Below are 27095 nucleotides of genomic sequence, written 5' to 3'. Positions count from 1 at the left end.
ATATAGTTTTATAGCAGATCATATCAACTGTCTAGGTTTTACAGCATTTGCTACATCTGCCCAGGAGTTTGTGTAATTTATAGGACAGGTGAGTGAATTGCTGTACCTACAGGTAATGAGGATCAGTAAACCTCAAGGACCGTCATGGCTAGACTGCAGTGCACACTTCCTTGGGGACAGGCCTTTGTCATCTCCAGGTGGAGCTCCATCAATCAGCCGCATTCATGTGAAGAATCCCTGCAGCTACATCACAGGGGTTAGTGCAGTATATGTAGCCTGGTTTTGACTCCACATGACCAGCAACCAACTTTCCCTAAAAAAAAAACCAAAAGGCACTGCCAGGCTATAATTAACCCTCAGTGCTCTCTGCTGTGGAGCAGACAGCTCATTCTGTTGTTTTGTGATCAAAAGCAGTTGTAAGGCAGGCTGTGTGCCAACTTTACTAAGAAGTACTTTTTTTTAGGTTTGTTTTTTTTATTAACAGATAAAAAGGGCTGTTTGAAATGTTAGGAGAAGTATAGTTTTCATGTGCATATTATGTTTATAGCTACATAAACAGACTGAATGTGCCTGCAGAGTCACAGCACAAGCTCTGCAGTTATTTGGTTAAGTAACAAATATCCCTGTTCATGTCATGGTTATGTCATCACACTGAATTTATGTATCATAGTGAACCACCTCATCTCAGTGTCATACATTTACCCTTTTCTCTCATGCAAGAAGATAGATGAGTCTAACATAGTAAGTATAAAGCATGAACCTTGGAGCTGGAGGACACATGCTGCACAGCAGAAAATAGTGTGAAAGCATCTAAGTGTACTTTAGCTGGTGTCACCAGGGCGTGCGTAACGCCTTCCAGTTCTGCTGCTATTGTGTCTGCACCATGATGTAGACATGCCACCTGTGTTCACAGAGTATGTTTCTACTCTTCTAAGTCTTAAATGGGAATCTTTTTGTAGTGGTGCAACTAGTTGAGCTTACTTTAAATCTATTACAAGGTGTTCTGTGGCTCTCGGGGCAATAGGAAGTATCATATGTCAACTGGTCATAGATGGCTGAGGATTTATCTGAGTTCTTTACACATCAGCAGTCTCTGAATGGTCTTCTCACCAGGTGCCTTGCTGGCACACATTTTATGAACACAGTGAATGAACCCCCTAGAAGACATGACCACTGACAGCCCATATGGGTAACATCCTCTTCACCTTTCCTCACTGTTCCAACCTTTTCCTTTTAATATACTGCTCAATCTGGATCTTTCTGTTTCATTCATAACACCCACCCATTTCTAAAAGCAAATTCCCATTCTCTTCCAATACATTTCAGGTTCTAACTTGTCATCATATGCTTATGAGGAGAATTAGAATTCCACACTGCTTTTTATTGCTATCTCCATACTGCTTGACAATATATATTTAATATACAGAATACTAAGAAAGGAGGAGTTTGAACACAGCCTTACTAAAGAATTTATACTAGTATAATTTTGGAAATGCCTGTTATCAAGACGAGTATTCTGAGGGTTCTGTGTACAACGTAAGCTAGAGTTCTTGTCACACAAATCCTGCCAGGCATGCTACAAGATGCAACATTTTGTTCTGTGCTTATGAGACAGCAAAACCAAAAAACTGGAGTTGCAGACAAACATCTCAAGTTGGAGTTGGACTGGCAAGAAGGCAGGCTTTTGATCTGCTCTCCTCCATACTAAGCTAGACTTTAGCATTCAATATTTTTTGTGTTTCTGTAGACCTTCAATGCTCTGTTTGGCAGGATGCTGCCTTTATTAAGAATGACTTGTTAATGCATAAGTTTTAAATATAGAGAAAAATACAGGATACAGTCATTCTCCAATGCTTTCTTACTAGTTACTCCTGTGAGTCTCCACAAGTTAAGATGAAGCTACAGTAAAAAGCTATCTGTGAAGACACACAAATTCTCTAGCAAAGATCAGGATAAACGCTGAGCTTCCCAGCAAGAGAATTGATCAACTAGAGAGTTATCACAGAACTACTAAAATGAATGAATACAAATGGCTTAGAATTCTACATGGAATGTGTCTGACAAAGCAGCTTATTGCTTTGTGTACACAAAACTGTTAGAGGATTTCTAGTTATGATTTATAGTAAATCCACAGGATTTGCTAATCTCCAGCTTTATATAATGGAGATGCAATGAATAACAAAATGTAAGAGGATTAGTAGGAGGTCATCCTGATTTGCTGAATACAGCCTAAAATAATACCTTAAAAATGGTTAAATACAGTTGTGCATGTTAGAAATCCCATCACTGTAGAAAGTAATGAAATCCAAGGTAAACTTACTCCTAAACTGCAAACCACAAGAGACTAAGTTTTAGATCAACAGTACTAGAATAGATTTAAATCTAAAACTTGACAGTGGGATAGGTAAACCACCACAGTAGGAACACTTTTCAAAAACAGTGAGGAAATCATATAACTAGACTGAATAACTTTTTTTTTCAAGTGGGGAAGAAATGGGACCTATATTAGGGGAACATACAACAAGCAGAGCACAGGATAGATGATGGATGTTGAAAAGGACAGATATCACCAACTGCCTGTTTCTAGTCATTTCAGCTGCCTTTTTTACACCTATTTGTAGCCCTAAATATTCTGTGGTCTATATAGTCAGCTGTTAGCCTGAGGAGCTGGGCAGAGGGTAGACTTCCTGAAAGATGGCAAGGGAAAAAGAAGGTCCAACATACGGGGGTGGGTGGAGTAAAAGTGGAGGGGAAAAAGAGCAAGAAGGTACTTCTACATACTTCCAGTCCAAAAGTTTACCTGCTTGTGTAGACTTACTACTGAAAAGACCTAAGTAGAAAGAAGTACTGTTTTTAAGAACACCTTTTAAGTAGTAGCATACAGTACAAATTACTTTAACATTGTATCATATTTTAAATGTTTTTTTGTAATATCATTTAAATCCCTTGTTTCTTCAAGTGAATTAGAAAGTGTTTCCTGTAGGAAGCAAGTACAGGAAGAAGGGAAGCCAAACGAAAGATCAAATTCAAGGTGGAGATGAGAAAAGCCTAAAGACATCAACCAGATCCTTTTGAAAAACAAGAAAGCAAAGAACCACCTAAACTTCATCAGAGGGAAAAAAGGTAAAATGTGTACTTTGTGCAGACACCCAGGCAGAGGATCTGTCTTTAAATGATGTAATTCCTTTTCACTTTTAGTCTGAACAGAGCCCAGCTTGTTCTGACTGATGAAGGGCAAAGCAACACAAATGTTACCCCATGCTGATCACTGACAAGCATGCCTGGCTCTGCAGAGAAGCTGTAAGTGGTGAATCCAGATGTGATACATCTTCTTGGAGATGCTAGATCAAGACTAATCCAGATGCTCTTGCCTTGAGCACTGATGTATGAAGCAGCTTTGTAGTTCTGTATTAAGCAGTGGATTTGGGTGTTTTGAAGAAAAAAAGCCTGACTGATCTAAGAAGAGGCAGTAAGATTCACTTTTAGGAGTCTTGCTTAAAGGGATTAGGTAACTACTACCCAGAACGTGTTGGGGTATTTTTTTAAAGAATTTTAAATACTATTCCAGAACAAAAGAACTTTGTAATTCCAGGACTAATTTTAGCATGAGGTAGCACTTCTATATTACACTCAAATTTTGTTAAAAGAAAGAAGATTATTTATGCTGGCAGGGTTGTTTGGGGTGGGTTTTGTTTTTTTGTTGTTGTTTGGTTTTTGTTTTGTTTGGGTTTATTTTTGAGTTGTTTGTTTACTTTTTTAAGACTACTGACTTAAATATTTAAGGTCAGTAATCCAGACATGATTTATACAGTTCTCATTTGGTTTTGCCTTAGTATTTTAAGAGGTTTATTTGCCTTAACTGCTAATCTATAAAAACCTACTTTCCAACTAAATACAGCTTCAGGTTTGATATATTAGCTGGGAGAACATACTGTATCAACATTCATTAATGTATGCAATTATGTTTAGAATTTTTCCTTAATTGTTATACCATTAATGCAGAGTAACTGATTTGCTATTTGTGTCTAGCTCTATTTGTACAGACACTAAAATTTGATTACAGACAGAAAAATTTTTAAAATATTTTTAAAAGCACAGTAATCATTAGAGACATTATAAAAAGTGTTCCTGCCCAAACATGGTTTTTATTTAAAGCTGATTAAGCAGGAGAAGTTACTCATGTTGAGAGAACTGAGCAGCTTGTTTCTTTGCACTCTGCCCTTCAAGATTTTTGGAACAGCAAGTTTCAGGTTAGACATCTGATTTGTATTTGGAGATTGGAAATGAAGAAACCCAACCAAACCCAACCCCCTGAGCAGTCATTGAGTGGGTGTACTGAGAAACCCAACTGAAGGTAATCTCTACACTTGCAAACATATTGCTGCTGCCAACTGCTAAGTTCAGTGTTTAAAACCCTGTTCAGTTTTACATATAGGAAGTTTAAAGAAGGTCCAATAGCTGGTGATTAAACTATAAACTTCTATAGCAAGTGTTATTTACAAAAAGAAACCAATGAAACTGTGGCCATTTGACTCATGTATTGGTTATTCTCTAATCTATTAGGAAGTGACCATGCTCTAAGTGTGGCTCCTGCAGATTTTCCCATGATTCCATGTCTTTGTCAGCACAGAAACAACTTGGTCATTTCATGATGTTAAGCAATGGGAATAGTTTCTAAAAGCAACTAGTATTTGTGCTATGGGGGGGGGGGGGAAGCTTTCTTTTTACTGTCCACTGATTTTAATTTTTGAACCAGTACAAACTAACTGCCAAGATGCTCATAAATTCCAAACACTTCTGCTTATGTGGTGAAAAGCGTGAAGGGAAGAAAGATGAGAAAAAGGTAAGTTCTAACGTGACAAAAAAAACCCCAACAAATCACAACAGTTAAAGCTGTTGTTCAAAAGATTCCCATCATCAACATCAAACAGCTTTTACACACCTTTTAAGGCCAGGCCTTCTGTTCTTCCAGTCCTATTAACATGACACACTCTTTAAATTGCTTTGCATCTATGCCTCAAACAGTCTGACATTTCGGATCTGATCTCTTGGTTTTGCTTTTTTTTTCACTTGGTTGGACATGTTTGGTAATTGAACACTGTCCAAGTATTTGAAGTAGAGAACTTTACAGCCTGGCCTTTAGCACTAGAATGTCCTTGTTCTGTTGGTATTAAACAAGTGAATTCCTCAAAAGGCTAAAATGGCAAGGAGAAAGCAAACAGCTACTGTGAGCAGAGGTGCTGAATGATGACAGCAGAATTACAAAATGTCTGTGAAGAGACTAAGTGCCAAAATGTCTGTGAAATATTTTCAAAAACTAGCCTGCCCTTTCCAACTGGGACCCCTCCAAGAAACAGAACTCCAAACTACATTTATTGCAACTTAAGATATATTATGACGACTCTCACTGAAACCTACCAACAAGACTATCAGAAAAAGCTTCAAATTAATTCCTATACATAAAGTGTCAATGTGTAGGAGTTAATCCTCAAACCCTGTTTTATGAAAAAAAAAAAAAAAAAGAAATAACAAAAAAAACACAACCCCCCCCCAAAAAAAACCAAACCACAAACGTCTATGGGCAAATTAGACTGAACTGTGTAACTACAAATTTACAGCAGTTTTAAACAACTTGTTGCTTTGGACACAAAAAATATAACTCCATTTTGATAACACAAATTTACTGCTGTGAAGAGGAGTGTGTTCTAAACAAAACAAAACAACTCTCCCACACCCACTCTGTAGCTTAATGTAGATCATATCCTGGTATTAAAATACTATATCCACTTACCATCATCTAATGTGATGTCTTGTAGTCCTATTGTTTGAAAATTCAATTCTTGATCTTCAGGTTCTGGTTTAATGTTAATACCTGCCCCATCTGGCGAGAATGGAGACAAATTGCATGTGGGGTGGTGCACCAGGGATGACGCTGCATTCAGACTGCCCAGCACCGAACTGTGTGCTTGAGGGGAGTGCTCTCCTGAGTGACTTACAGTGGCTGGTGAGGGAGACAAGGTAGGTCCTGAGCTAGGAGACTGGTAAGGCACAGGTTGGAGCTGGGATGAAGAAGGTCCAGACAGTGTCGAGAAGACCAAAGGGTGGGATGCTGTTGGGGATGGGAATGAAGCAGATGCTGGATTTGTAGAATTATATGAGACCTGCTGCAGCTGGGGAGAAGACTGCCCAAGGGACCGACTCATTGCAGATGGGATGGAACCCTGCCCAGTGCTTGGACAGTGATATCCCATCCATGGCAGGTGAGAAGATGACTGTCCTGAATGAGCTGGGTGTGTTAGCAGGTGGCCTGCTGTACTTGGTGTTGACACAGAACCTGGGCTTGCAGAATGAAACTGCATCGGTGGAAGGGCTTGGCAGCTAAGATTTATCAAATGAGGTATAGCTGAGCCTTGCTGAAATGAAATAGCATTTAATCCTTGGCTGGAGGCAGAGTTCATAGGAAGACCAGACTGTCCATTGTATGCCTCATTAGACTGCATAGGCTGGTAAGAAGGCCTCACAGGGGGTGCTGATGTTACCTGAAAAGATTGAACCACAGCAGGAGACAAAACAGGACACTCTTCACTTGGACTAAAGTTTCTGCCTTGAATATGTGGCAGGTGGGATACTGCTGAGGTCACCATGGCTGTGTATGGTGGTTGAACGGGACACATGAGGCTCCTGGGTGATGTAGACAGTATATTGTTGTGAGGATGCCCTTGCTCTGATGAAGGCAATTGAGTTTGGATAGAATGCAGGCCCCGGACATTGCTTGTGTGATGCAGGGCCAAAGATGGAATGGCAGACAAATCCACCTCATCCCTGTGCTCTTGCTTCATTATAACTACAAAAAGTAAAATACTACATTACAAACCAAACCCATTTGTACCCTGTGAAAAATATACAGATATTGCTACCAGGCTTCAAACTTTCCTCAGCCTCTGAGCAAGGTGACTGCTGAACTTTGGCAACACAGTTAGTTACAAACTAGCTCGAGTTGTGTGTGTTGTTTTAATTACAGCAGCTCTTTCAGCATATCCCCCAATTTCAATGATGGCAGCAATTATTCTTATAATACAGTTAGAAACTGACACACAGCATTTATTTTTTAAGCTACTGGTATGCTCATGAAGAGATACTGATTTTACGTACAAATAGCAGAAAAATGCTAACATAACTCCTAATTACTATTTTATAAAATACACTGTTAAATGAACTGTGATATATATTTATAGATAAAATGGATTTTAAAATGTCTTTGCAATAATAGCTGCAGTTATAATTAAATTTGCTTCTTATTTAAGCAGTGTCATTACTTAATTCCATAATTTAAAAAATTTAAATATGGATTTCTCAAACAAAAATATAGTTTTAAGATGTATCTTGTAACTATCTTAGAAGGCAATATTCTTAAGAATGGTCAAAAAAGACCCCATAAATCTGATAACACAATTAATGTATACTTAGTGTATCAGATACCTCGCTAACATTGCTTGAATTACACATGAAGGTAAGTAGGTAATTTTAGAGTACAACAAGTGAGCAAAACTATTTTAAATTGTGTAAACGAATGGAAGTGGGCTTTGCCAGCACAAACATTAGCTTCAAGAAGTTTATATTAATATTTGTATCTGTCTTGAAAGACTCCTTCAGATATCCAACTGCACATCCTCCAAGCAGTACTACAGGGTTTAGCCCCATCACTGTGACCTTGTGAACTCCAACTACTCTGAAGAGGTATGAATTTCTGAAAAGAATGTAAGTGGCAGGCAAAGGAGCAGACATTTTTTTAATTTTTGTTAAGTCTTCCTTGTATCTAAACCTGTGTTGGGGGGTTCTGACATTTGAAGGGGGAAAAAAGTACATAAAACCTGTTCTTCTATGATCTCACTATTCCCCATGTCATCACTAGTGTTACTTAAAGAGCAGCTTCTGAGATTCATCATCATTCTCAAAGAGAAGTAGAATGCAAACTGTTCTGTAAAACACATTAACAAAGAAATACCTGGCTGTAATCATAGCACTGTAGCTTATTGTGGTCAATTCAGCTTTTCAATTAGACAAGCTTAAGTAAGTTGTTTTACAAACAATTCAAAGCTAATCTTACCTACTTGTCAGGTACAAGATTGTCTGAATTACATTCAAATGTCTACTTTGAGACAGAAATTAGAATTAAACTTTTAAATTTTTTATTTAATACCTGGTGTGTAAGTAAAACGTTGAGACTGGCTTTTTTTCCTCTTGCCATTGCAGAGATAAAACTGCACCTGAACTGCAGCTGTAATGGCTTTGTTATGGTATGGAGGAACTTCAAGTATGATGTTTGCCTGTATGAAACAAGAGTTTTAAATGCAAATGAAACTGCTATTAATTACAAAAAAACTAAAGTACTTATTGCAAAACTAGAGCACTGATATTTTGAAATTGGTAAACTTCAAGTTTACCTGCATTAAACAGTAAAACAGTACTATAAGAAAACTTTTATTTGGAGACTTTTCCCTTCTTTTAAACACAAGTGTTCTGAAAGTAATACTTTTAATTAAACAGACACATAATCTAAAGAATGCTTTATCTTCCAGAGCATAAAAAACCCCTCTAGCAGTCAAAGAACTGCATCTTGTATCATTTAGCTTTTGAGAAAAATTTTAATGCACTGGAAATTGTCATCTTAGCAAAATTATTTTCAGTTTTCTTTTTTTCAATTTCTTTTTTCACTGCATTCACAACAAGCATGCTATTTCCAGTTCCTTCAAAGTATCATCTTAATGGCTACTTTATAGTATTAAGCCAATTTGGAAGTCTCCAGTTGTCTGTCTGAAACAGCCAATAATCTACTTCACTAAATGAAGCCTAAATTTCAGAACAACAATGAAGATGTCTAGTTTCTTATTTTAAAACAGAAAGCTTCCTAAAGTAAGAAAAATTGTTTCTCACCCCTTGACACTTTTCCCTAATTATTTTCCCTTCTACCTCCCATTGAGGCCGTCCATCTGTTGAGAGAAATTTACAAGCAATTCAAGCAAAAAGCATTTTCTAAAACACTTAAATACTTAATCTTAAAAATACTTAAATAATTAATACAAAACTGCATTTATTTTCAGTCATAAAGAGGCCATTCAACTGACAGAGGTCCTGTAAACAAAGTGGGAAGTATAGAGATGCTTTAGAAGTTTCTACAATGTCCACAAGTTGACTGTTGCAAAAGATTCTGCATTTGAACAGAAGCTGCTGGTTACATTCAGTTAGTCAGTTCCAAAGGAGCCAGTGTGCACTGTAAGTATACAGAGGGATTTTTTTATACCATTTTTCTAAAAATCTTTTTGAAATGTAGTTAAATTGCTAACACCTGTGATTATCCAACACACATGCTGATGACTTCCAAGCCAAGTCACCATGTAAGAGAGAACACGGACCTTCATGCACATACCCACAGGTTATACACACAAAACAAACACCCTCCTCTGACCTGAAAGGCCTTGTGGTTCAAATGCAGGGCAAGCAGTCTGTGTTGTGAGGTGTGAGGAAAATAAATTGCCCAGTGACCCTCTCTTCTCTGACCTTACATAACACCTTAGCCTGAACGTAACTCTGGGTGCTCTTAGTTACTGATTTTTGTACAAGTTATCAGAAAATCTGTTGTCTAGCAGCAGTACTTCTTCAAAAGGTGTTCAAGTTGTGTGTCCAAATGCATTATTACATAAAACCTTCAGTTACCTTGTATTTGCTAATTAAAAAAGATCCATCTCTTTTACTTAAATATTTAAGGAAACAGCATCGAAGAATTCGATTTGGTTGCCAACTTCTGTTTTGCTACTGTTTTCCCAAAAGTTCACAACAAGTGTTCAAGCCACAGCAAATAATAATTTAGGTTGTTCAAATTTTATGTTCTCTATATTAAAGAAGTATTAAGACAGTTACTCCTAAATTTTCAACTAATTTTCATGCATTTTAGTCTAAGTAAGAAATATGAAGATCAAGATGCATATCCCGAAGAGCTGCATAAGCAGGAAAGAATGATGAGTAACTGAAGATCTTTGAGTAATATGTATGTATGTACCTAAGTGTGTGTATAATACAAAACAAAAATAAAACTTGCAAAATATTCATTATATCTGGTTGTAGTAAAAGTATTCAGTGGGGTTTTTTTGGTGGTAAATTCTCTAGTTTATGGAGTTGCATCATTATAAAAGTGATAGAAGAGAGAAAAGAACATGGGTTTAGGGAAAAAAAGCAGCTTTCAAACTTGTACTTGCATTTAAAGAAAGATGTTTTAGGAATATTCATCCAAAATCTGCAATTTTCTTGCTTACTTGGAGAGTCTATGTCCTATATGTTAGACTGAAAATTTTAATATTTGTTTTATTTCATGAGGTCAGTATGAAGCAGTTAATTTTTCCTACCAATTTCACTGCATGAAGGACACATGGTGTCTTTAGTACAACTGAACTATGTGCCTGAAATATAATTGTGAACTCTACTGTTCTAACACACACATGTAAGCCTACTGCAGTTCTCACCCATGACTACGTGCTGCCTAGAAGACTGAACTTGGATTCTAGAGAATGAGAATCATGTAGCAAACTAACTATAACGTTTCTGATTTCTTGGCAATTAAGTAATTGACAGGTGTCAAACTTGCTGATGTTTAACACATGTACAAGAGGTCACTACTGTTCATACCACTGCTTACTGCCAGTATTTTACCTAGATGCACACTTGCCTGTTTACAAATTGGACATAGACACAGCTGAAGGATACACTGCACCCCAAATGTGAGCCAGATCTTGAGGCTTGTTAAAAATTGCAGCCCTGAAGAGTAACTTCTACAGAAAATATTATGCAAATATATGGGAAAAAAAATCAGTAGTGTTTTCTAACTAATGTTTATTGCATTAGCTTAGGAGTAAGTCAGTTCCTGTACAATGATTAAATCAGATGTAACATCAATGTCAAATAGTACATTTCCTTTTAGAATTTTTCTTTTTTTTTAATAACAAAATACACAGTAAGATATGTCAACAGCATCTTTCAAATACACACAATTCCAAGTTAGTTAACCTGTAATTGTCTTCTTGAATCTCAAGTACTACTTCATTAATAACTGTCAACCAGCATGTAGCTCAATGTCCAACCTGGAGTTTTGGATTATTCCTTATGACTATTTTTGGTTTACTTTTAAAAAACATCCCTACTTCCTAAAATCAAGCTCAGGCTTGTGGTTTTGGCTTTTTTTTGAAGCAAAAACTAAGATAGCACTTACCTTGCCCTTTTTCAAAAAATATAATTTTGGATTCTGGAAGAAAATTGGATCCTGTCACCACCATTTTGTGGCCTCCGTTTACTGAGCAACTGTTGATGCTGTACTTCTCAATCTGAGGGAGTTCTTGAGCAGATCGCTGAGCTTTAAAAAAACCCAAACAATTAAGGGAAAAAGTATTATTCTCAGCTTTAATCATAGTGACGTGTCTTTTATGACCCTATCTTGAAGAACTGGGGTGAAACCAAATTGAGCATCTATTTACATATAAAAATAATATTTTTTGTATTATTTTTGTTTTTAAATTTATGTTGAAATTTTATAAATATAGAAAAGAAACACTAACAAGCCATGAATCCCAACAGTCTCTACTGTTACAGCAAATTTTATATTTAATTTAATAATATTAGTTTAAAAATTATTTTACTGTTTTATAGAGAAAATTAATTCTAGGAGAAGTTCAACTTGTTTAAGGTCACATTTTGATTCCTCAGTGCCAGCATTTAACAACTCTCTAGAAGTTCAGCTGTGCATTAGATAATACTGTATGAAGACAAGTAATGGTATAGAATCTTTTAAATGAAATAGTATTAGTTCTTCCTGAAATTAGTATTTATTTCACAGAGATACATCATCTGCCTCTGCTCAGATTGAGGAATCACTGAAGCTGCTAGCTGCGTGACTGCAGTATTAGGTTTAAAGCCTATAACATTGGTTTTCCTCAAAACCTTCAGGCTGCCACTTGGCAAGTCCCATCTTTCTATAAAGCTGTATTAATTTTTGGTAAATTAGCTCTACACACAATGCTTTTTACACACACTTGTTACATATAAATCTGGCAATAAATATTGTCAGAATGACAATACTACTAACACATGCAGAAAACATGAGTACAAATTATGTACAGTTAAAGTAATCTTACAGCATTCAACAGGTATGGAAGCAGTCTGCAGGGATAAGACTTTTCCACTAGGTTGTGGGATGTGAACACGAAACACAAGCCGCACTCTGGTATTCTTTCTTCCAATATCTGTCTCTCCTTTACGGAGCTCTATATCTGAATTGCGAAGTTTCAAAATACCAGCACAATCGATACTGGAGGTAGGTGAGGACAGATGGATCAGAAGAGAAATGGAAGAAAATGAATCAAACTACTGCCAAATATACTCTGTAAACCTTTCTTTTGTTAAAGAATAAACAGCATTCTGTTTTACCCCAAGTTATGCTATTTTAAATGTTATTTTAAATGTCTGAGACTAAAAGATCTGCTAGTGTCAAAAATGGCAGCAACATTTTGTCTGTTGTTTGTTGAAACATTTTGCCTTGTAAATGTCTAGCTGCTGCTTTTTTGAACCTTTAAAAGATTATGTGTTATTGTAAAATGTTTAACCTTTATAGTAAGTTATTTAACATAATAAACATCATCAGGAGCAAGATACCTATATTTAGCTCTGCCTTAGGAAGGACTAGAGAATGACAAAAGTGTAGTCATCAAATCCCAGTTATCATTACACATAGCTCTTGTTTATTCATAATGACACACATACTTTAATCAAATAATACATATATGTAAACTTGGGAGGAGTATTCTCTTGCACAACATCGTGGGTTCATAGCCTTCAATGGAATTAGCATGAAGTCTGCAACTAGGAAAATTTAGGCTAACTTCAGAAGAAATAAATGTGCTATATAAACAAATAATTGTGCTTTGCTCTGTTCCCTGACCCTCCAAGCTAGAATGGTGCTATTTAATTGTTGCTATAACTAACCATTTAACTATTATTTAGCACGTTCTACCTGGCAAGACCTTAAAAGTCAGAATAATGCAACTACTAAAAATAAAATAATCAGAACAAGGAGAAGGCCTACTATGATACCACAAGTTAAATCACCGCATTCAGTCAAGAAAGAAAGAACTAAGCTGTATGACTGTATTTTCATAGAAAAATGTTTTGTCTTCATAAAATCAAAGAAAATCTTCACTGCCAGTAACCCACAGTGTAGTCATATGTATGTATGGATTGTATGAGGAAAAATAATCCCAGAAGTGCTCATCTATTTCTCTGTCAATCTTACTAGCTTCCCTGTCTCCTCCTTTACTTCTAACTACCTGAATGCTGACACATTTAAATAGATGTGTCTCTTAACCATGAACCATATTTGCAGAAAATATGCTATTCTACAAGATTTTCTTTCACCTCTGCACAAAAGAAAATAAGAAAAAGGCACATACAAATACACAGCTAAGTTACGCTGTTATGTACCTGGATGACATATTATTTTCAGGAAGAAGTGGTATTTCCAGAACTTTTGTGCTGGCAATTATTATCTCTTGACTAGCTGTTGCAACTGTTTTTCCAGTGATTCGGTGCACCTGGTAGAATGCATGAGGTCTTAAGTACCGATCATCTGCTGTGCCAATGAACATCTGTAGGTTTACTGGCTTTTCGCTGTAGCCCAGGAGCTGATGAAAAAGTAGATGTCATATTAAAGTATTAGTTGACTTTTATTGCACTTGCGGATGCATAATATAAATGCACAACTAGTACAAAGGCTTAGGAGTCAAGGAGTAGCATTTAATTACAAACTTTTTCAGTCTCTTCAGAAATCAGAAAACATAATACAGGCATCTGTCTGTCCTCCAGTACAATTATCAGGAACAACATTTACCAGAATAAACTAATATCAAAATATCTTTATTACTTTTAGACCTCTCAATCCTTATGTACAGGATTTCTACAGCAAAGCTATGGTATGCAATAGGTGTGTTTCTGACACTGATTTTAATCAAAGCCAAATTACCAATTGTACTAAGATAAACCTAGTTTATAGAAATACGAAAACTTTTTAAATTTAGTTTTTCTATTACAGAATGTGGTAGTGAGTTTTATTAAAATTAAGAGGTTCAGTGAATGAAAATGTATCATGTTAGGACAAAGAAAATTTAATTCATAACTAGATCATGTATGGTTTAACTTTTGGCAAATTAAATGTATTAAAAACCAAAACTGAGTAAATGTTAATTCATGCATCTTTCCTTTTCTTAAATAAAAGACTAACCACCAATTAACTTGGTTGTCATAAAACCACCTGTTGCTTGAACTAAAAGTGGTAATTCTAGGCACAAAACACATTGAAACATCAGGAAAAAAATTAACAAACTCTAAAGTAAAACACTAGTTTTATGAAAGTACATTGGTAACAATTATCCAGATGATTTAAAGAAACAAATTTAAACAACCATAACATGCAGTTTTAAATCTGAAACCTATACAATGTCTTATACACCCATGAAGTCCACTTCCCCTTCCTGCTGCTGGCAGACTGATGCACATGCAAGTTACACAATTTCTAAAAAGCAACGGAGCAAATTTACATTTCATCCACTTGGACATCAACTGATGTTCAAAGGCAGGGAGGGCCAGACAGTCATTCTTTAAATAGGGTTTTGTCATGTCAATATTTTTGTCTTTAGGGAAGAGTTATTTGGTCACACAATATTATCCAAGCTCTTTACATAACTAACACTTAAAGCCCCAAAAAATCCCAATTTAACCTACTTAGAAGAGTAATTTAACAACAGCAGTCAGCAGTACAAAAAAGCAAAGCACACTTGCACGCAGGAATGAGAAGCACCACTGTAAATTCCTTGTACCTTGATGCTCTATGAAACAAGGGGAACAGAAAATCACAAAATGGAATTTATAAACCTTTAGAATTAGTTTTAAGCAATGTTAAGTTCAATGGCTTTGTAACAGTAGCAGTGGGAAATTACTGAGGTGCATAATACATAGAAAAAATAGAGTACAGCTAGAGAACATACTGGCACAAGATAAATCGTTATAGTTGATGTGGTCTTAAGAAAAACAGTCTAGAAAAACAGGACACAGGGATAAGGAGTATCTGGGAATAGCAGGTGTCCAGGATAGGCTGTGGGTAAACTAACTGATAAGTAGGAGGATAGGGGGATTATTATGTCTCTGGTGCTAGTGAACCAATTAAACTGGTATGAGCATCTACTGCGCGTGCTTCAAAGGCTGCCAGAAGTGATGAAGATTGTTGGAAGAAGTAAACGACCCTCAGAGACCACCACCACAGTTCTGTACGCATGCGGGGAGCTTTCTGGAAAATGATGTAATCCATACGTAGCCTCATGAATATGTATGTATGCCCAGGGACTATATAAGGATGGCTTGTGTAGTAATAGAGAGACACACGTTAGGAGGAGTTATCCCCCGTGTCTCCCGGCGCCGCAATAAAGAATACCTGCTTGTCAGCTTGAAAACTTTGTTGGCAAGTTTGTTCCTGGAGTTTTCTCCGAATCAATTTGGCACCCCAGATGGGACCCTCTCTGCTCGGCTGCAGGACCCGCTGAGGACAGGGCTCCCTAGGGCCCTCGGGAGTCTTTCCCGGAGGGACCCCTCGACTCATTCGGATCACTGCGGGAGCAGACAAGGACCATCTTCGTAAAAGGTATTCTTTTCTTTTCTATAGTCTGTAAGGTGCAGGGGGCATCTTGCATAAAGACTGCATTGGTAATTGGGTTGGTTTGGTATGCGTACGCAAGGTTTGGAAGCCTTCCGTAAATCGAGATAAGAAATCTCGTAGGTAAAGGCGTATACCCGGCTGCTAGCGTCCGTTTGGTATACACCCACAAGAAGCAGGGGGCTTCTTGTGGTTTGGGTTGTACAAGACGCAGTGGGAGTCTTGTAGAAAAGGTTTTGGATTTTACTGGCATACACCCTCAAGAAGCAGGGGGCTTCTTGTGGTTTGGGTCCTGCAAGATGCAGGGGGTGTCTCGTGGAAATGGTTTTGGATCTTGTTGTGGCTTGTGACATTAAGGATTTTGGTCTTGTGATTTTGGTATTGGTGACAGGATATTATAACTGTGTTATTAACTGTGGTTTGTTTGATAGAATTTTAGTCTCTGTCTTTTTCAAGTGTTGTAACTGTGTGGAGTGTGTCTGTGGGATCCCGTGTGTGTGTGAGTGAGAGATTAATAATGGAAAATCAGCAGAGTGAAGAGATCATGCAAAAGAGTCCTTTAGGGTGCATTTTGGCACACTGGAAAGAACTGGGAGGGTCTCCTGGGGGCTCAGTAAATAAGAAAATGTTGTCCAGCTGTTTTGAAAAATTTTGTAACCGATGGTGGCTTTTGTATACTTTGGAAGATCAGGAAAAATGGTCTAAAAATGGAGCCTGAACTATAATACATTGTTACAATTAATGTTGTTTTGAGGCTGCAAGGAAAATGGCATGAAGTAATGTATGCCGATATGTTCTTCACTTTAAGAGACCACGTGGAGTGACAGACGCAATGCAAAATTAATATGGCTCCACCAGATCCCTTAATTTTGGTTTTGGAAAAGGACAGGGAAAAACTGAAAGTTAAGATGGAGAGATGTTGTTCAGCCTGTGATACTGGGGAAAGATGTTTAAAGTTAAAAAACAGTAATCAGGAAGATAGGCTGTAAAATTATCTATCACAGGTACCTCCGAGAGGAGCACCCTCTGCATCTCTCCTCTCTGATATTCATAAGGAGCGAGAGATCACTGTCACTGGCACCAAGCAGCAGATGCACTTTCCGAGTTCAGAAAGGGTTAAACCATCAGTGCTGTTGCAGAGGCATCTGCAGCCCCTGCAGAGCAGGGTGAGCAACTGTAAGGAAAAAAAAAAGGAAAACCAAGGGCAAAAGGAGGGGAGCTCGCGCAGCTCCTGTGTTTGAGCGTGGGATGCTGGGTGCTGGGGTAGGCAAACAAGTGGGAACAGATATGTGCACGGACGGGACTGAGGGGTTGTTGAATAAATGTGGACAGGAGGAAGCATGGAGAGTGTATAGGAATTGGGAACGAGTAGAAAAGAAAAAGCTGGGTCGTGCTATAGCCACGGCTGCGGTGGTTGATTTGAAACTGCGGGGGGAGAGTTCGGACGCTGGAAGCGAGACTGCCCTTGGGGGGGGTAGTGCCATGGTGTGGCTCCAGTGACTGAATTGGAACCAGACTGACAGGGACCTGGGGAATCTACCCTAGCAGATCCACTGGTTAAATTAAAAGTAGAAACTAAAGGAAATAAAGTGGAATTTTAGTGGATAGAGGAGCAACTTATTTGGTGTTAAATCTGAGAGAAAGGAATTTGTTACAGATGTGGGAGCTACTGGCCACCAAGAAAAACAGAGAAAAAAAAACAACTCACAAACAACCCGAGGCATTCTTTCTGAAACCCTTAAAGTACAAATTGGGAAAAAATAGGAATGCATAAATTTTTATGCATGCCAAATTCTCTAAAATATTTCTTAGGGTGAGAAGCAACATTTAAAGAAGGCAGAATGGAATTTAGAGTTAAAATCAAACAGTTAATTGCAGTTTTGAGTTTATCTTTAATTCAACAGAAAAGCAAACACGAGAACCTCCCTGAAATAGAAGAAATCCTTAATCAGGTATATCTGGGAGTATGGGCATCTGAAATTCCAGGTAAGGTGAAAAATGCTTTGCCTGTTAAAGTGGAAATAAAAAGGGGGGCCTGCCCAATTAGAATAAAACAATATCCCTGAAAATTAGAAGATCAAAGGGAATTAAAAAAAAAGTCATTGATAAATTTTAAAATATACATTATTAATTGAATGTGAATTGGAATATAATATTCTGGACAGTAAAGAAATAGGATGATAAAAGTTGTAGATTGATTCAAGATCTCAAAGCAGTCAACAAAACTGCAGAGGATGTTTGTCCAGTAGTAGCTAATTTGTATTAATTATTGACTAAATTGAATAATAATCAGGAATGTTTTGCCATCTTGGATTTAAAGGATGCTTTCTTTTGCTTACCATTGGCCAAAGAAAGCCAAAATTTATTTGCTTTTAAATGGGAAAATACTGACACAGGAAGGGAAACTCAGTTAACTTAGACAGTATTACCTAAAGGATTTAAAACAGTCCAGCAATTTCTGGAAATCAGCACGAGAACTAGGATCATGGAAGCCACCTGCTCAGATGGGGACTCTGTTACAATATGTGGATGACCTATTAATTGCTACAGAAATAAAGGAAGAATGTATCCAGTGGACAGTGGAATTATTAACTTTTCTGGGACTGAATGGTTATTGGGTATCCAGGCAAAAGGCCCAACTAATCCAAACCCTAGTTTCCTACCTAGGATATGAAATAACAGGAGGACAGAGAGAACTTGAAGCTTCTAGAAAAGAAGCCATCTGTCAGACTCCACAACCATCAACTGGCAAGGAGCTCCGGACATTACTGGGAATGACTGGATGGTGCAGACTTTGGATCCATGATTACGGTGTTCTGGTAAGACCACCATATGAACTGTTGAAGGGAAATCCTCCCTCTTTAGAATGAACTAATTCAGCAGAGGGGGATTTTAGAAATTTAAAAACAGAGCTAATGAGAGCTGCAGCTCTGTGACTTCTGGATGTAACTAAATCCTTTTGGCTATATTCCTATGAAGAACAGGGAATAGCTTTGGGGGTCCTTGCTCGAAATCTAGGACCCTACAGAAGGGCAGTGACGTTTTTCAAAACAGCTGGATGAAGCAAGCAAAGGATGGCCCAGGTGCCTAAGGGCTGTGGCAGCAGTTGTCATGAATATTGAAGAAGCTCGCAAATTCACCTTGGGACAAAAATTACTGTGCTAATGTCCCGTGTTGTATCAGCAGTCCTGGAACAGAAAGTAGCCCACTGGTTATCTCCTTCATGTTTTTTTTAAATACCAGGCCACCCTTGTGGAACAAGATGATATAGAAAGTGTGGTCACTAACGTTGTCAATCCAGCATCCTTTTGCAGGAACAATCGACAGAACCACTAACACAAGACTGCTTGGCCACCATAGAGACTGTATATTTGAGCCGACCAGACTTGAAAGAAAAACCTCTGGAAGATGCTGATTCTTGGTTTACTGATGGTAGTAGCTTCATGAAGAATGGTAAACGAAAGGCAGGATATGCCATTACCACCACTTCACAGGTAACAGGGGCTAAACCTTTACCCTCGAACACTTCTGCCCAGAAGGCAGAAAAAAATAGCATTAATGAGAGCCCTGGAATTGGCTAAAGACAAAAGGATAAATATTTGGACTGATTATGTACATGGTGCTATCTGAAAAGAATGAGGACTTTTGAACAAACATGCTGCAGAAATTCTACAATTACTGGAGGCTGTTCAGCTACCTGAAGAAGTAGCTGTTATGTACTGTAAAGGACATCAACAAGGTGACTCTGATCAGGAAATTGGAAATAATTTGGCCAATTCTGAAGCCAAACGAGCAGTTGAACAATCACAAATCATGTCCTTAATCCGTGATGGCAAACTAATAATTGAAAAATCTAAACCTAGGTATTCAAAAGGGGATAAAAATTGATTGAGGATCTAAAAGGACAGGAAAATAAAGAGGATTGGGTTCAGATACCTGATGGGCGAATTGTAATCCCCTGTAACCAACTCTGGAAGTTAGTTCAGGGAGAACATAATAAAACTCATTGGGGTAGCAACTCTTTATATAAATATTTAGACAAACAAATTGTAGGAAGAAATCTATACAACACAGTTCAATCAGTGACAAAACAATGTCAGCTATGTCTTAAGAATAAGCATAAAACTGAAAATAGAAATCAAATTGGGACAATTGTAAGAGGAAGTTTCCTGGGACAGCAGCGGCAAATAGATTTTTCTGAATTATCAAGAAAAGGGGGTTATCAATATTTGTTGGAGTTAACAGATACTTTTTCTGGCTGGCCAGAAGCATTCCCTTGTAGGATAAATGATGCAAGACAACTCATTAAAACATTATTTAATGAGATAATACCTTGCTTTGGAGTATTAGCAGCAATTTCTTCAGACCGAGTTTCACAGTTTAGTGCAAAATTGTTATGAGAAATTAGCAAAAATTGGAAATTGATTGACAAGTACATGCTCCATACAGGCCTCAGGCCAGTGGGCATGTAGAAAAGATAAACTATCTGATCAAACAACAAATTAGGAAAATATGTCAGGAAATGAAATTATATTGGCACCAAGGTTTACCACTGGCTCTATTAAGATTTCGAACTAAACCTCGGTGGAAAGAAGAGGTTAGCCCGTTTGTAATTTTATATGGAAGACCATAACAGTCCCAAGTTAAAGGAGAAAGTCTGCAGGAAGTGGGGGAAGGTTATCTCTGACAGTTTTTGGTCAATCTGGGAAAAGAATTGGAGGAGATAAATAAGAGAGTAGCAGGGACAAGAGCAAGAGGTTTGGATTATCTGATTCACCCTTTCAGATCTAGAGACTGGGTTTATGTTAAGAATTTTTCAGGAGATCCTCTACAGGACAACTTGAGTGGACTGTACCAGATATTACTGACCACCTTTACAGCAGTGAAGATAAAGGAACAACCTGCTTGGATACATTATTCAAGAATAAAGAAAGCACCAGAACCAGAGAAGACGTGGCAGATGGAACCTTCAGTACTCTTACGTATGAAATTGCGTCGGTGATAATTTGGACTCATATGATAACTGGTGCATAAGCTTGAGACCAGAATTTATACCTGAAATTAATGCAAAATGTTACTGAAGTTTTAATCGTAGTGACTGTCGGGTGTGTGCACAGTTGCCTAAATCAAGAGAAAGCCTGGAACTGCCATTAATTGGAGTTCCAATTCCTAACACTGTTTCATGGACAAATCTGTGGGTGAACACTAGCAATTTGTATTCAAATGAAAGGTTCAAATTTGGAATAGTTAATCCTAATCCAGGCAATAAATATTACACCTGTGCACAAAGATGTATTACACCAGGAACCAGGGTAGGAGACTATACTTTCTTAAATGCCACAGATGTAGGTCACCATTCAAATTGCAATTACACTATTAATATAGATGGTATCGTAGTTCAGTGGTGGCCCGTTCCTAAAGGGAAAGGATGGTATTGGTTATGTGGAGAAAATGCTTATAAAACTTTACCCCAACTGGAAGGGGGCATGCACCTTAGGTGCTATAATACCCAATTTTACTATTATCAACAGGTATCCTTCCGGAACCTGGATTAGAAGTTTTGTTAAACGGATTAAGCAAAGGTTTAACCCTATTATTGAACGGCACACTGCATTTCATAGTTTTGTGAGAGGGCTAATTCCATCTTTGGGAGTAAGTGAATTAGAGAAAGCAATTGTAAATATCTCAGCAACCATAGAGGAAATGGAAAGTAAAGGTATTGATATAATGCAGGCAGAACAACAAAACATAACGAGCCTATCTAAAGTGGTATAAAACCGAATGGCTCCAGACATGTTATTGGCATCAGAAGGAGGAGTTTGTTCCATAATCAATGAAAGCTGTTGTTCCTACATAGACCAAAGTGGCAGAATTGAAACATATCTAGAGGAAATTTGGAAACAAACTAAGATATTTCATGGGACGGCCATGGATGACACCTCCTATGGTTTCGAAGAAATATGGAAAAACTACATGGTTACCTAATCTCTCCTGGTTGAGGCAACTGACTGCAAGAATATGGATGTTAATTATTTTAATATTGTTTACTTGTGGTATGATACAATGTTCCCTCTGGTGTTGTAAACTATCTATGATAAATTATGAAGATTGGAAAAGGAAATCAGGCACCAAGTAGAAATGGGAAATTATTTCAAAGGACTTTGGATGGTAATGGTAATATATAAGATGTTGCAAAAGAATTTGCAAAAGGACAGAAAAAGGGGGGAATTGAAACAAGGGGAACAGAAAATCACAAAATGGAATTTATAAACCTTTAGAATTAGTTTTAAGCAATGTTAAGTTCAATGGCTTTGTAACAGTAGCAGTGGGAAATTACTGAGGTGCATAATACATAGAAAAAATAGAGTACAGCTAGAGAACATACTGGCACAAGATAAATCGTTATAGTTGATGTGGTCTTAAGAAAAACAGTCTAGAAAAACAGGACACAGGGATAAGGAGTATCTGGGAATAGCAGGTGTCCAGGATAGGCTGTGGGTAAACTAACTGATAAGTAGGAGGATAGGGGGATTATTATGTCTCTGGTGCTAGTGAACCAATTAAACTGGTATGAGCATCTACTGCGCGTGCTTCAAAGGCTGCCAGAAGTGATGAAGATTGTTGGAAGAAGTAAACGACCCTCAGAGACCACCACCACAGTTCTGTACGCATGCGGGGAGCTTTCTGGAAAATGATGTAATCCATACGTAGCCTCATGAATATGTATGTATGCCCAGGGACTATATAAGGATGGCTTGTGTAGTAATAGAGAGACACACGTTAGGAGGAGTTATCCCCCGTGTCTCCCGGCGCCGCAATAAAGAATACCTGCTTGTCAGCTTGAAAACTTTGTTGGCAAGTTTGTTCCTGGAGTTTTCTCCGAATCATCTACTATTGCCAGGAAGATGTATGTACAACAAACGAATGCCTATTTTCTATATTCAGGTTACCTACAAGTCTCATCAATTTTATTAGAACTTTCTCAATCGAGAACAGAAATTTGGTTTTCAACAAAGCCTGGAAATTTACATAGCCATTCTTGAAGCTTTCAGAGGATGATCGGGGGGCTGGAGCACCTCCCGTATGAAGATAGGCTGAGAAAGTTGGAGCTGTTCAGCCTGGACAAGAGAGGCTGTGTGGGAGCCCTCCAGTATCTGAGGGTAGCCTACAAGGATGCTGGGGAGGGACTCTTAATTAGGAACTGTAGTGATAGAACAAGGGGCAATGAGATCAAACTTAATCAGAGGAAGTTTAGATTAAATATAAGGAAGAAGTTCTTTACTGTGAGGGTTACCCAAGGAAGTTGTGAATACTCCATCCCTGGTGGTGTTCAAGGCCAGGTTGCACAGAGCCTTGTGTTACATGGCTTAGTCTGAGGTGTCCCTGCCCATAGTTAAAAATAATTCACCCTTATGTTGCCAATCTAAATCCATCTGAGCCACTTCAATCATAGCAGCTTGATCCACCTGTTGGTTATTCTGGTATTTCGCAGTGGCCCAACTCGGGTACATGAGCATCTACATGGGGTACCTTCACCACCAGGTTCTGCACCCAGGCAGTGATACTATACCACAATGCAGCAGCCCAGATGGGTTTACCTCTGAGTTGCCAGTTGCTCTGCTTCCATTGTTGCAACCACCCCCACAGGGTATTTGCCATCATCCATAAGTCAGTATAAAGTACTGGCCCCTTTTCTCATTCAGCAATGTCCAAGGCCAGCTTTCACCTGTGCAAAATGACTCAATTCACCCTTTCCTTCAGTAGTTTCTGCAACTTGTTGTAGGGGGCTCCATACGGCTGCCTTCCATCTCTGCTGCTTTCCCACAATATGGCAGGACCCATCAGTAAACAAGGCATACTGGTTTTCTCTTTCTGACAGTTTATTATATGGTCGGGCCTCTTCAGCACGCATCACCTCCTCCTCTGGTGACATTCCAAACTCTTTGCCCTCTGTCCAGTCCACGATGACTTCTAGAATTCGTGGGTGACGGGGATTTCCTGTTTGAGCTCATGTGATTAGCGCAACCCACTTAGTCCATGTGGCATTGGTTGCATGATGTACAAAGGAGGCCCTGCCTTTGAATATCCAGCCCAGGACGGGCAACTGGGGTGCCAAGAGGAGCTGTGCTTCAGTGTCAAACACTTCTGAAGAAGTTCAAACCCCTTTATAGGCTGCCAGTATCTCTTTTTCAGTGGGAGCATAGCTGGCCTCAAATACTCTGTATCCCTGACTCCAAAAGCCAAGGGGTCAACCTTGACTCTCCCCAAGGAGCTTTCTGCCAGAGCCTCCATTAGGACCATTCTCCCTGGCTGCAGCGGAAAGCACATTTTTGACATCTTACTCTGTCAAGACTGGTCCAAGTTCTACTTCATGAACTCTCTCTTGTTTAATTTGTTTAAAGGCTTGTTGTTGCCCAGGGCCCCATTTGAAATCATTCTTGTTCTGGGTCATGTAATAGAGAGGGCTTATGATGAGGCTGTAATTTGTGATGTACAATCTCCAGATGGGTTTACCTCTACGTTGCCAGTTGCTATACTTCCATTGTTGCAACCACCACCACAGGGCATTTGTCACCATCCATGAGTCAGTATGGAGATAAAGCAAAACAAATTCCTTTAATGCAAATATTAGAGCAAGACAAGCACCCAAGGGAAAAACAGAAAGTTAAAAAATTGAATGCAGTTCACAAAAGCTCAGCAGACACTTGTCAGCTAGAATCTCTCAAGTTTCTGCCCTCATTAATGATGTGTTAAATTTCAGTTCCAGCACTTTGAGTTGTGAAAGTTGTCTCTACATCTCCATAACTAAAGCAACACAATGCTCAACATGAAGAAATGTGCCTGTCCAACTTTCAGATTCCAGCCTAGTCCAGGCATCCTCAATTTTCTCTAGATTGCAACACAGTCTTCCCTGATAAACACTTGACCTTGTTTCTACTGTGCTACAAAATCTAGCAGGTTTGACAATAGGAGAAAGTTGGAGTTGGTTAGACCATGGTGTTGTGATGAGAAGGAAAACATTGAGCAACTATGTAGGGAACATGAAAGGTAGATGACGACCTCTGATTAAGAATGGAAATTGAAGGATAAGGAAAGGTATTCAAGAAAAGATAGGATGCAGATAACCAGCCTTTGTTTGGAGGAAGAGAAAGGAAAGATAGAGAGTCTTAAGAGGAAAAAAAGAATGAAAAATTTCAATGTAAGCTATTAGAGAAGAAGCAGAGTTCAACTGCTGAGGTGAGTAGCTTGAGAGAGGACGCCTATCGCCACTGGAGTGGGGGGAGATCAGTGCCCAAAAGCCTCAACTCACAGCAGCAAGAGCCACCTAGGGAACCACAAGTCCTTCACAGAACTTGCCCAGGAGCCGGCAGCTCAGCTGACATGAGCAGCTGACTCACAGGGGGTGGAGCCAGGAGAAGTGCATTAGCCTAGAGTGGTTAAAAACTTGCCACAGGGAGAGTGAGTGATCAGGGTGGGTAGAGGCAGTTTGTGTGCACAGGAGAGTAGGATGGTGAGCACTTGCCATATGACCAAGCGATGCTTTAGCGATGGCCAGCGTAGGCACCCAAACAGAGCCGAAGAGAGGGGAGGCTGCATTGCAGAGCTGGGAGTATAGAGAGTGCCTGCACTGGTCTTGTGAGAGAAAGGTGCAGAATAGGCAGGGTTGCACTTGGTCCTTCCTGGTGAAAGTCCTCCTGCAGCAGGTGACTGAGTAGTGGGATGCTATTAATGATCACCAGGTAGATAGTGTCAACTGCTCCACCCCTGTCCATCAGTTCCATAGCCCCACCATAGAAGGACACAAAATTTGTCGGGCAGGATTTCCCTCTAGTGAAGACATGCTGGCTGTTACCAAGTGCCTTGTTTTTTTTTTTCATGTGCCTTAGCATGCGTTCCAGAAGAATTTGCTCCAAGATTTTGTCAGGCACAGAAGAGAGACTGACTGGTCTGTACTTCCCTGGATCATCCATTTTCCTCTTGCTGAAAATGGGGGTTAAATTTCCCTAGTTTCTTGGAGGTTGACATGTAAAGTGAACTTATGTGTGCCTGAAAAAATCCATGTGGATTAGTTCTTAGAAAGCAGACTTGCTATTTAGTTGTGTGTAATTATAGTAGTGCTTCAACTGGTGAAAAAACAAACAAGGACAAGACTAAAGATTTAGGGGCTATGGTCATCATCTGAACATTATTTAAAGCCTCCTGAAAGTGCTGAAAAAGGCTAGGATGGAATATGTAGGGACTTATTTGTGTACACGTTTTTGTGTAGGTGGAGTTTAAGATAAATACTATTCTTTAAACCCTGTACTGGGATTTAGGTGCTTTTTATCTGCAGCTAAAAAAATCTTTTGCAGTATATTAATCCTCCAAGTCTTCAGAGACCCAGAATTCAAGGCTCACTGTTGATGGGGGAGGAGGGTGGCTTGTGCTTAAAACAGTAATAAGGAAGTGAAGGGAAATGGATAGCTAAATTCCAAGAGAGAGCAACATTTTTCTCTTGTATTGGGACAGCAGGCTTCAGTGTTACTTATTTCTTTGGGATTAGTTTGGTTTTGGTTTTGGGTTTGTGGTTTTGGGGAGTTGGGTTTTGTGGTTTTTTTTGTTGTTGTTGTTGTGTTTTTTTCCCCTTCCAAATTGCATGTTTGAACTAAGTAGTCTTTGCTTCCTATGGGCTCCTTTTGAAACCTGATGCTTCATAGTATGAGAGGGATACTCCACGTCTGTGTGCCAGCTCCAGGCACAGCACCTTCTGACTAAGGAAGGGAAAGAGTGTGTAGTAGAGGATGAATTCCTGCTTACGGGTATTTGCAGTTATCTGGCAATATAGATATTACTATATACTCTCTCCATGCACTTGGAATAGAGTGTGTTGTTTGTTTTCCTTTATTCCTAAATTTATCCCCCACCTGGAAATGTTGCCTCTGTGGAGGAAGCATCTGTGAGACTAGGTCTAGTAAATTAGTGGTTACTGTTTGTTGCTTCTCATGCTTGAAGAAAGAGACTAAGTAGCACCATCTTCAAGCTGTTGTTTTGGGGAACATGCATTACATATTTCACTGCCTGTTCCTCAAAACATACAGGTGGCTGCTGGTGCTTATATTGGCACTCTTAAGATACAAATGATATATACTTTAGTGGCAAAGACAGTTTTAGGTTATTTCTCCCGACACTTGTGCCAAAGATTGCAATTACCTAATCCTTAAGGTAGATCCTATGTTCCAGACTTGCTATATCTAGACTTTGGTTTTCCAAAGTCTGAGAGATGGATTTCTTCCTTTGGGAACTGTTCTGTGAGTTAGTTGGTAGTTTAGGCTAGAATTACAGCTACGTTCCTGAAGAGGCCATTTTGCCTGTG

At 38.7% G+C, this 27095-nt stretch overlaps 1 protein-coding gene across 3 annotated transcripts in view; it reads right to left on the bottom strand.

The window, feature by feature from the left end:
• The window catches only part of LOC117438003 (nuclear factor of activated T-cells, cytoplasmic 3-like), a 104400-nt gene that overhangs the window by 16375 nt on the left and 60930 nt on the right, over window positions 1-27095 (bottom strand). For 2 of the 3 annotated variants that reach the window (XM_034073328.1, XM_034073329.1), the window contains exons 4-9: window positions 13522-13721; window positions 12180-12352; window positions 11261-11401; window positions 8935-8990; window positions 8201-8327; window positions 5792-6844 (exon numbers count right to left, since the gene is read on the bottom strand). In XM_034073328.1, coding sequence (XP_033929219.1) covers window positions 5792-6844; window positions 8201-8327; window positions 8935-8990; window positions 11261-11401; window positions 12180-12352; window positions 13522-13721 — 1750 coding nt within the window. The remainder of the gene's footprint in view (window positions 1-5791; window positions 6845-8200; window positions 8328-8934; window positions 8991-11260; window positions 11402-12179; window positions 12353-13521; window positions 13722-27095) is intronic. The other variant, XM_034073330.1, reaches the window with a different exon arrangement.

Source organism: Melopsittacus undulatus, chromosome W (genome assembly GCF_012275295.1).
Source record: "Melopsittacus undulatus isolate bMelUnd1 chromosome W, bMelUnd1.mat.Z, whole genome shotgun sequence".
In the NCBI taxonomy this organism is placed as follows: Eukaryota; Metazoa; Chordata; class Aves; order Psittaciformes; family Psittaculidae; genus Melopsittacus; species Melopsittacus undulatus.
Note: the sequence above shows the minus strand (reverse complement) of the source record. Positions and strands in the feature narration are given on the sequence as shown.